The 11,688-nt window shown below is 37.4% G+C and overlaps 1 protein-coding gene across 5 annotated transcripts in view; it reads right to left on the bottom strand.

Moving 5' to 3' along the window:
- Positions 1 to 3,422: 3,422 nt before the first annotated feature.
- Positions 3,423 to 11,688, bottom strand: part of TIA1 (TIA1 cytotoxic granule associated RNA binding protein) — a 222,085-nt gene continuing 213,819 nt past the window's right edge. For all 5 annotated transcript variants that reach the window (XM_050940173.1, XM_050940174.1, XM_050940170.1 and 2 more), the window contains 6 exons: positions 10,487 to 10,595; positions 9,519 to 9,614; positions 9,337 to 9,421; positions 8,561 to 8,684; positions 7,846 to 7,988; positions 3,423 to 6,639 (listed from right to left, as the gene is read on the bottom strand). In XM_050940173.1, the coding sequence (XP_050796130.1) occupies positions 6,516 to 6,639; positions 7,846 to 7,988; positions 8,561 to 8,684; positions 9,337 to 9,421; positions 9,519 to 9,614; positions 10,487 to 10,595 (681 nt within the window). In that variant the 3' untranslated portion in view covers positions 3,423 to 6,515. The remainder of the gene's footprint in view (positions 6,640 to 7,845; positions 7,989 to 8,560; positions 8,685 to 9,336; positions 9,422 to 9,518; positions 9,615 to 10,486; positions 10,596 to 11,688) is intronic.

Genomic DNA, 11,688 nt, shown 5'->3' with positions numbered 1-11,688 from the left:
GGACGGTCCTCCGTCACGTGGTAGGCACGCTGAGCATGATGGGACGTGTAGTTCCGCCTGGCAGCTGGTGGGAGGTTAGCTCGCTTGTAATTGACTAATGCGCTGGGGCGAGCTTGTTATGGGGCGAACTCAGTAATGCGTGGGAGTGTAATTAATCTAATTAATGAATGAGCATGAATTAGCGTGCCAGTGAGTTAATGGGTGCGTGTGTAAATAGCAAATGAGAGGATGAATGAGCCAGTATGATCAGGGACCTAACGCCAGAGTATCCCTAAACCAGCAGTTCTCAAACTTTTCTACTAGTGACCCCTTTCGCACAGCAAGCCTCCGACTGCAAACCCCCACCCTTATGAATTAAAAACACCTTTTAATATATTTAACACCATTATAAATGCTGGAGCCAACAGAGGGTTTAGGGTGGAGGCTGACAGCTCATGACTCTCCCCCCCCCCGCCCTATGTAATAACCTCACAACCCCCAGTTTGAGAACCGCTGCCCTAAACCTAGCAGAGGCTGGGACTAGACAAGGTCACTCGAAATTGTCCTGTTCTGTTCATTAACCCTGAAACATCTGGCCACAGTAGGAAGACAGGATACTTGACTCAATGGACTGATGCAGCATGGCTATACTTAATGCGAATGATAGCCAGGCCACAATATGAAGGTCACTGGCATAGCTATGTCTCTCGGGGTGAAATCCACACCCCCAAGACACATAGACATACCACTAGCTTAGACAGTGCTAGGTCAATGGAAGAAGTCTTTCATGAAACTAGGTCCCACCTTTGTGGGAAGGTGGATTACTTGTACTAATAGGAGAACCCCTCCTGACAGCATCTATAGCAGGGGCAGGTAACCTATGGCACACATGCCAAAGGCAGCAGGTGAGCTAATTTTCAGTGGCACTCACATTGCCCCGGGGCTCTGCATTTTAATTTAATTTTAAATGAAGCTTCTTAAACATTTTAAAAGCCTTATTTACTTTACATACAATAGTTTAGTAATATATTATAAACTTATAGAAAGAGACCTTCTAAAAACGTTAAAATGTATTATTAGCACGCAAAACCTTAAATCAAGAGTGAATAAATGAAGACTTGGCACAGCACTTCTGAAAGGCTGCAACCCCTGATCTATACTGAGACTCTTTAGAGCATTACCACTGTAGCTGTTTAAGTATAGATGTAACTTTGCCAGTAAGTTAACAGTGGGAGTGTAGTTGACTGTGAATTAATAATTATGTCACAGTGGGTATGCAGAGGTGTAGATGTGAATTTGGGCTTGTCTCAACAAGAAATCTTTTACCATTTATGATACTGTATCAACATAATTAAGCCACCTAGATCTACTTCTATAAAACATGCATGAACACTTGATCCAGAATAAGTGGCTTTTTGCAATTTAGCTTAATTGCCTTTCAAGATCAGTTGAACTAAAGACCACCCCCACATGCTCTTATATCTGAATAAGGGTATTCACAGGCACACTTATAGTGACATGGGGCTTTAAATTCACACTTTACAGGCATGTAACTTTCCCCAACAAGCCCAGGATTGCACTTGCATTTACTGAGAAAACTCATTAAAAGCACACTTTCACTTATGTGTTCGTGAATTACACATTCACATTGGACTCAGGGCCAGATCTTCAAAACCATTTAGGCTCCTAACTTCCACTGATTTCACCAGAAGTAAGGAGCCTAAATAATTTTGTGAATCTGGGCCTAGTTATTCACAAGTATTGACAACCCCAACTATCCAAAAATCATGTCAGGTACCCCTAAAAATCATGAGATTAGTTTAAAACTAATATCTTAAAAATAAAAGGTGTTCTTTTCATATGACATCTAACTGTGAAGCTTACTGGTAGAGCTTGGTCACGCTTTTCTCTAACACCGAGGGCAAGAATTCCCCCCCCCCCACACCCCCAAATGAAAGCTGAGGATTCCAAGAGCTATGGTTTCAAGAAAAACAAAGCAAGACTCCTGGTACAGTCATGAGAGGTGGCAAGAGTGTGACCCCTTCTAAAGCAGTAACACCATGGTGCAGTGTTTAGACTGTAAACATTACATGGGAATGTGGGTTTTTCCTGTATAAGTCTCCAATGCATCACTGTCTTGATCTGGTCCTCAGGTATATTGTTATAGGAAGTCATTCACAATAATTCTTGTGGATAAATGAAGCAACAATTATCCAGCTACATACTTACCCTACACGGAGTGGCAAAACTACTGCAAGTGTAGGAATGAAATGAGAGTTAAGTTATATTAAGTTGGTAACAGAACATGGCCCTGAGATTTACAAAGTACCCAGGCATGATCAAGAGCCTTTAAGTTCTTATGGTGTTAGAAACATTTCAGGTTGAAAAAATCTCTAATTCCCCCAACTGCCAAATATTAAAATAGTGTGCCAATGATATATCCCTGTTAGCCAGCGGTGCTGGTGAGCTATTTTACTTGCTAGATCCTAGCAGAGTCTACTCTAGTCTGGTGACAGTGAAACACAGGCCACATTCTTATGGTCAAATGGGATTTATGCCTGCAAAAGGAATGCCAGATCAGCCTCCTAGTATGTGACAACAGTTAGAGCTCATCAGTAAATGCTTGGGCATGCTAGTGGCTAAGCATTGTCAGCCAATGCCACTTACACTGGTAAGAGGATTGCATCTTTTGTGAATACAGAAGCAGAGACTATTAATTGCTTTAATGTAAATTCTATTATAGATTTTCTATATTAAAATTAGTAAGTAGTGCTCATAAGCTGATTTTATGTTACTTGGAGAGGAAGTTAAGTGACAAACTGATTATTCGAAGACTTCTGACTCTAAAAAACATCTTGGGGTGCTAGAAATACTTAAATTAGTTTATCCATGACCTCTACCCTGGACACATGCACAAACCATTAATTGATTCACAAGAGAGAACAATCCAACTAAAAGCTAACGAGTTGTGTAAGTGACATCAAGCTCACCACACCTTTGGCACTCCTAAAGGATTGGGCAGCACGCTTTACTAATATCACTGCATAAACAAATATTTTGTTGTTTGAAGAGTAGAATTTAATTCCATCCCATAGGATGTACTGAATTACTAAAATGCTGCATATAGCTATTGGTGAGCCATGTAACAAGAGTACTGGTCAGGCATGCTGGGCCAAAGGGAACACAAATATGAAATCACGAAAATTATATGTATGAACACAGAACCCGGGCTACACCTTTAAGCACAAACAAATTCAGAGCCAGTATGATCTCCCTCTGGGGAAACAGGAAAACAACTCACTGCCAGTATATACATCCTTACTTCATTCTGACATAAGGCTTATAATAAGGGAAGCATCCTCTTAGTGCCTGCTTTTCCCCTTAAGTACTGGAACCTCCACTGTGACAAGCAAAATAAAAAAAAACTGATAAGGTTGGGAATATGCAAGTTCACACAGTTTTATTAACATCCTTAACAGCTTTAAAAAAAAAAAAGTCACCAGTTTTGGAGTTAAGAGTCTTATACCCCCAACCACAAATATCAAAATACATTCATTCAAGTGAAATTTAATGTTTCATACAAATATGAAGTGGGCTGCTAATGCAAAAACAGTCCAGGTTGCTACCTTGGAAATAAGCCATTTTATCCTTTTCTGTTGTGTGTTTGGGATTCTAGAACGCATACCTTACATAGCAAGGCAGCTGTGTCATTTCTATAAACACCAAAGCCTGACAGAAGTGCAAATACTCAGAACAAAAAAAAAAAAAGGTGAGGAAGAAAGGAGAGTACTGGTAGGGCAGACGAATGTGTTCAAATGATTGTCACCTCAATATTGCTTTAGGTGTTCTGTGGAGTGGGTGAGGACAAAAGGGATACAACACTAATACAAATATCACTTACAGCCCTCTCTGGCTCCCAATGGAAGACTTGTGAGAGAGCATATCACAAGTTATTTCACTTAGTAGGTTTCTTCTAAACATTGGTTGATAAATAGAATGGTGTAACTTCTGTAATGTACATTTAGTAAGCTTTTTATAGAGCTGTTTACACCAAGGCCATTACAAGGAAAGAGCCAGTGCACTGGGAGAATTCAAGATGTGTCTCATTCTGACAATACTCTTCACAACTCTAGGCCTCAGAGAAATAAAGAGGTATCTTTTCCATCTACAAATTAGATTTTCCATATTGCATGTGACCTCTCAATTTATTTCATTAAAAAAAGGTGTCTCTTGGAGCCTATAATTCAAGAGGTATTTCAGTCCTCAGCAATCAGCACAAGCAGCCCTCCCCCACTCTGCTTTTAATTAAACCAAGCAGTAGTGTGTACATTTTAATGACAGGAATCACGATACATTTTTTAAATTTAGACAGATGCTGTTCATGCAGTCAAAATAAAAGAGGTAAAAATACACATTATGCATATATTGGTTTTAAAATCTGTATTCAAATACAGCATTGAGCTAAACTCCAGAGCCTACTCACAGATATGGATGTTCTTTGGGCAAAATATGATACAGCACAGCTGGTCAAGCAGAAAGTAAAAATGTATGTTTGCATAATTAAAGTCAGAATAGAGCCCTAACCTAGAATAATCCATAGAAGTTAAGATACTGATCTACTTTGTGAAGCATTTCACTTTTAAACTGTTTTTTTGTTTTTGTTGCGAGTCCTATTTGCAAGAGTTACAGGGAGGAAAACATTTCCAAGTAAAAAAGTTGGTTTGTATTCACCTATCTTTAAAGCCAAGTTTTAAAAACAGCTGCATAGAAAAATTCTCCAGAGAGTCTCACACACTCAGGTCCTCCACACTTTATAGAACGTTGGCTACAAGATATAGGCCAACACAATCTCCTAAGAGATTTGCCCTATGCCTGTCTTCCCCCTCTCCGCACCTCTTCCATTTTCTAATAAAAATGTTCAAAAATTTTAAACAGTCCAATCATATATCCTTAATTGGGGGGGAAGGGGAGCCTGACCTCATTCCTGACCCACTCCCCACTATCCTCTGTTATTACTTCATACAAGACCCTCAAATACATTGTCACATGACTGTCAAATATAGCAGAAGTTTAATCTTTTGATACTCTTGAGTTGCCCAACTGCAACTGATTGGGGGGAGGGGGGGGAGAGAAGAAGAAATATGGGAACTCTAGAAGCCAAAGCTTAATAGGAATAATAAATAACATTACACAATGAAGAAGTTTTTGCTCTTTGAAGGCTGGTCAAGGAGGTAGGATAGAAAGTTTTTTGGCCTTTGAACATTTAAAAATGCTTTGCCCAGCTGGTCCTTCAGGCTAAATTGGAGCATTCCACATACCCCTCCTGCCTGATGCTTACACATACAATGCTACAGTTTTCACAGCTCTAATTGTACATGTTAAAATCAAGTCAACTTACTCTATTTGAGTAAAATTTACTATCAGTAAACAGCAAGACTGATTTGTTTTCTACATACAACTTTGTGTCTTTTACAGTTTCTTTAAAAAAAGAGCGGATGACTTTGTATTCAAAGACTACCAAAGTGTATATTTGATATTCACATGCAAGACCAAAAAAACCCCTTAAAAATGTTACGCATAAATCACATGAAAAGACTCTGCATCCTACCTTTAAATAAGGAAACATACAAAGTTTTCTAACTTTTGTGCAAAATATTAGTTTGCTAAAATATTTTACATGATAATGGATATGTATAAATGTAGATTGAAAGAAAAAAGCTGGTTCTTAGGAATTTGTCACATTGTGGTATTTGTAACAGAATTTTATATTCCCTAGTACACATCAAAGTTTATCTCTGAAGATAAAAATCCTATAGAACAAATCCAACAAGGATTTCTTTAGACACCTTCTCACGTAGAACACAATGTGACTGACTTCAGTTAGATCCATCTGAGAGTTGTGCACACAATTTTATGCTGAGCATCACATCTTCCTCATGACATAAGGCAAAGACAACTGTTTGAAAAATGTCTAGATACAAAATGATGTAAAATAATTTATATTTGAAAACCCTGGTATAAACAAAAGTGGAGAGATGGACACTTTATACAACAGGCTATTTTTAAAACAAATTTGTGCACAGGCTGAAGATTGTAAGAACCTTCAGAATTCACACAGTTTTGGCTTTTTTGTACAACTGTTTATAATACATTTTAAACTATTAGGAATGCAAACTAAAACTGCACACTACTTCAGAAGAAAAAAAAAAGTTTGACTTTGTGCAATTTTCTGCCCCAATTTAACAGTGGCAGTAATCCCTGCATTTGTTGTGTTTCAAACAAGGATCTTAAGAAACACACATCAAAAGGAGGAAAAGAAGGCAAAAGTTGGCAGACATCCAGCATCTAGTTTTTCCTGTTTGTTTGCTTTTTTAAACAATGTGGATGACCAATAGTTTCATGATTAAAATGATTTCTTTAAATAAATACACTGTATCTGACATTTGCACTGACTTGATAAAACTAAGTAAACAAAGGCTTTACAGCACTCCTTGTTGCCTCAAGTCACTGGTGTTAGGTTCCAGAGTCCTTTTCTCTCACTGAGTTTCGAAACCTGCCATGCGATATCCAGTTTGATTAGTTAACACACTTCCATTCTGCCCCTGCGGTGGTGGAACTCCATAATTTGCACCCATCCATGCGGCAGAAGACTGTGTCTGACTGTTGGAAGAGAGGTGATTACAGAAAATGTATAGTTCCAAAAGACTGAATTTACATAAAGAGATTGGAGAGGATAAGAACTACGCTGAAATCTAATTAGATACTTTCCAACAGAATCTTGCCTAGTAAACAGAAAAATTCCTACAGATAACCCCAGCTCTGACACTGATGTTATGGCTTTCGGCAAATCATTTAGGACCTTACTTTAAGACATGCTAAGCACCACTGAAGTCAACTGGAACTGTAGATGCTCAGCACTTCTGAAAAAAAGGCAGGCCCATTACAGATGGGAAAACAGACAAGTTCAGTGGAGATAAAATCCCTCAACACTTGTCAGTTACATTGGCATTACTTATAAGTGCAGATATAAGTATAAGCAAAAGAGGAAAACTGTTGACAACTAAGGGCAGTAAGTGTAAAAAACAAAAATCCACACAGGAATTCACTGCTGCTGTACGTAGCTGAATTTTAAAGAGGGCCAGATTGTTTTATAAACATCTGTAGTTATATCTGGACTGGCATGGGAACAGAGGCAAGGAAAGAGTAGAGCTCAAGTAGCTTTTTGCCACCAGACCCCTCAGAAAGGGTAGCTAAATGGATCTAGGTCACTATAGTATATCTGAGTTTTACTACTGGTTAATGGATCCAACATTTAAACCCTGAAGTATTCCGCATAAGAAATGCTTCTTTTCAGGTACATGAGTGCACATGCACAGACATCACATCCACAACTGGGAAGTAATAGCAGCTGTTTGAAATAACTAAATACTGATCTAAATTTAAAATTCAAAAGGAATTGTAAGTAGGCATAGTGTAATTACCAGAGTTAGAATTTGGCTAGGACAAAGGAACAAAATGTGCCTATACTTACAAGAAGTTCAAGATGACCATTAGTGAAGAGAGTACTACTTTAACCAGGACACCACCGTATACACCCCCTACTCTAAAAGATAGTTCTGGCATTTTTGCAAGGATAGTAGTCCCTTACACCCTGAAAATATTTCAAGTATGGTAATTATTCTGCCAACCTAAAATTCCTCTTGTACTTTCAGATATATATGGGACCTGATCTTCTTACACCAGTTTACAATGGCACAACTTCCTTGTACTTCAATGAATCCCAAATTCATCTGATGATTCCACCAATGAAACATCATTCTTCACAATTTATTTATAGCACACAGATCAGGTAGCATGCCTACTCACTTAAATCCCTGCTGATTCCATGCCTGTCCATACATTCCATATGCAGGGACTTGCCAACCATTAGGCATGTACTGACCAATTTGCTGTGCATTTCCATACCACTGGCCCCACTGGCCATAAGCCTGTGGATATCCAATTTGATTCTGCAAAGAAAGTTAAAATATTGAATACACTACACACAGGCATATTTATCTATTGATGTAGAAACTCCTACCTATCAAGCTAGCCTTTAATTAAGAACTTAAAAGGGCTTATATTCTAATACCTCATTTTAAAAGTTATTATAAAATTTAGCTGGCAACTCCCTCTAACACTATATCTATGAAAAATCACCCCACCTCCTGCATACACATTTTGCTGATTATTCTCTGGAGTACAGCAGTCTAACATTACAGATAACTCTTCCAGAGAGCACTGCAGGAAAGAGCAAAGATGAAATTCTGACAGAAACTTAAAGCTCTTCCCACTCTCTATGACTGATCAAAGCAGGTTTCCACAAGTTCCAAACAGTTTAAGTTTGATCAAGTAACTTAAAAGGCAAATATCATGGAAGCAAGAATTAATTTGGGAGGTCACATGTGCAAATGTGACCCTGAAATCCACAACCCACCACCCTGAAACTAATATGTATTTCCATGCTAGAAATCTTAAGAATTTAATTAATAAGACCACACTAATCATCATCTTACAAGTTAGTGTAAGTTTGTTCTCTGACCTGCTGGATTGGATTGATCATATCTGGTGTTTCTTTGCCCCAATAGCACTTCACAACATGCCCTTCTATAGTAGTTCCATTGACAGAAACAATTGCATGTGCAGCACTTTCATGAGAATTGAACCTGTTAAGATACAAAAGAAACATCAATATAAACCCACTTTCCATACACCTACAGACAAGACACTTAAAAGGAGACTGTCAACCTAACAGTGTGCCTGCACTTGAAGTTTTAAGAGTTTCCAAGTTTGATTACAAAAAGAAGAAAAAAAATGAAAATAATTGTTTGCAGGAAAAACTAGTCTTTGCAAGGGAACTCAAATACTGCAGCATTGTAGTAGTACAGAAGATTCAAAAAGCAAAACTGACCTATCTAGTTTCACTGTCTCACCTTGAGTGAGCTGCAAAAAGTAAGTAGCACATATGAAAGGTAAAATCTGAAATTGTGTTAAGCTGCATTTTTTATTATCTATAGCGCTGTCTGTGAAAAGAATCTAAGAAATTGCATTTAAAAATATGATTCTGAATCTGCAAGAATCATATCCAATACTTACAACTACGAAATTATAAAAAGAAAAGTAGTACCTCTTTGTTAACTCAGATCAACATTACCACACAAACAAGATGAGACCATAGTTTAAACTGTAGACACTGAAGGATAGTCTAAGTCTGTCTAGGCTAGTTTCCTACTAGAAACGTTCTGACACCAGTGCTTAACGTGTTTTCAAGGGAAAGGTAAAAGTAACGTTTTTAAAAGTGAGCAAAATGTAACCTACCGTATAAAAGAGTACCCTTTATCTGGGAAGACTCGAATTTCCATTATCTGCCCAAATGGAGAAAAGGTCTGGCGCATTAGCTGTTCTGCAGTGTAGAAAAGGTAGACAATCAAAATTAGGAAGTACTTCTGATTTTTAGATACATTTTATGAGGAAACCCCAAAATTTAAAAGATGCCATACCTGTTAGTCCTGAAGTAACACCACCACAATATACAGTACAGTTGCTTGGGCTTGACTGATTTACAACATCATCGTAAGACAGCTGCTTGGTGTTTGCTGTAAAAAAAAGTTCAAGTTTTTCATTTAAACAAATTATTTATTTTCCTCCTGTCTTCAGAAGTCTACAAAGAGCAAGGATCCTAGGGCTTTTCTGGGTGATGCCTAAATCAGACCAATACATTTTCTCCTGTAAATCTTTAATTTTACCATTAGACTTAGCTTACAAAATATACAGCTATAACATCCTCCCAAGTGGTAGTTTAGGAAGTGAGAGAGATGTAAAGCAAAGAACTACAAGCATTAAAAAGGACATGAAAAGTCAGTGTGGTTTCCCAACTGAGTCATTTGCACAAAATAAAGAAACAAATGTGCATGCCAAAAGGAAAGCTACATTCAAAATACATGATGAGCTCAAATAGGAGACATGTAAATCCCAAATGATAAATGGGATGGATTACTGATGCATATAAAGTTTAGAGGGATGTCATTTACATTAAGCCCAAAATTCAGGTTTATAAATCTACTTTTAGATACACTTAATGGAAATATTTTCTTCCATCAGTTTAAGCCTAAACACACTCCTCCCCAACCCAGTATTTTCACCACAAAAACTGAAACACTGGCAGTGCATGATACAAGTTAAATTAAAAAAAACACTACTTTCGCTGTCCAAGCTGACTGAAATGCAAGACTGAGTAAGTGCTGAAAAGTAACTGAAAGGTTTTTAAATTTTAACAATATTAGTATTTAAGGAAATTTGTGTAAAGTTATAATTTAACATATATTTCTTCAAGCAAAATCTTTACTTCTGAATTCTACAGGGCATTAAATTTTTTTCATGACAGAATCACTAATACTTGGAACTAATAAGAAGTTTCCTTTCTTCCTTATTTGGGTGGGGGCAAGGTAGACAGAAACTAAAAACCTACATTCATATGTACTCTTTGGAGCTGGAGGTTTTCGTGTTGCCCAGTTAGTTCTGATTTGTCTTCCACCAAGCCACTGTCCACCCATCTGCTGAATAGCATTTTCTGCATCCTGTCCATAGGGGAAAAACATTTTTCAGCAAATTCTTTTTGAACAACACCATACTAAAAGTGAATCATCGTAGGTCTGTCAGACTCAGATATTGCCAACTTATAACAAATATTGAAATAAAATCTGTGCTTCAAAAAGACGTTTAAAATACAGGATTAAGGCAGTTATTTTAGGCCAAACTGAATGCATCCCAAGAAGAGTTATGCTCTCTTGTAGACCATGTTTGTGCAGTTGCTCCACTAAGTTGAAAGGCTGTATGACATTCCTTCAGCTGAGTCTGTAGTGCTCCCTCATCTGCACTTAGAATAAATCTCTCAGACCTAATATTTCAACTGGTCTGGCCTAACACCAAGAAAAGTATGTGTTGGGTTTTTTGTTTTGTTTTTTTAAAACTACCCCAATCTCCCATTTTCAGAATATACTGAGACCACATAATGGCTTGCCCTACTCTTTCTTCCCTCCAAAGTGTATTATTTCTGAGTGAGAGAGAGAGAGATTTGGAGCCATAAGTTATTAGTACCCTGCCCATAAAGCAGCTGTAAGTAGGAATGTTTGATTATTCTAAGTTTAGTATTAAACTGGTTAACACCATTTTCTCCTTTTATGTTGAATACCTTCCACCCCAGACCACTAATAAAGCTCTATAAAACTGCCTAATGATATAATGCAAATCCTATAAAGGTATTTCCAAATACAAGTTGCTCTAGAGATTAGTGCATCAGACCTTTAAGCACTAAAATACTGCCATTCTGCCAGAGTCAAATAACTCAGTCCAAAGTAATTTGTATTTAATGTAAGAAAAAAAGTAAAAATTTCAGATACAAATATCAGCCTGAGTAAGTATTCTAGTTTTCATCTCTGTACATAAATACTTTGCACTTACATAGGGATGATGCTTAGAAAGTGCTAAGTACTTTCCAAACATGAATGAAGCCTTAAAATATCACATGATAGATGGAGCTAATACTACTTACCTATTTACAGAAGGGGAAACTGATACAGTACCAGATATAAAAGGGACCAAAAATGTACATTTTACACAGCTGTTCACTTTAAAGCAACTACCAAGATTTTAGAACTCATGTTATTTATA

The sequence above is a fragment of the Gopherus flavomarginatus genome, chromosome 2, assembly GCF_025201925.1.
Source record: "Gopherus flavomarginatus isolate rGopFla2 chromosome 2, rGopFla2.mat.asm, whole genome shotgun sequence".
NCBI lineage: Eukaryota > Metazoa > Chordata > Testudines > Testudinidae > Gopherus > Gopherus flavomarginatus.
Note: the sequence above shows the minus strand (reverse complement) of the source record. Positions and strands in the feature narration are given on the sequence as shown.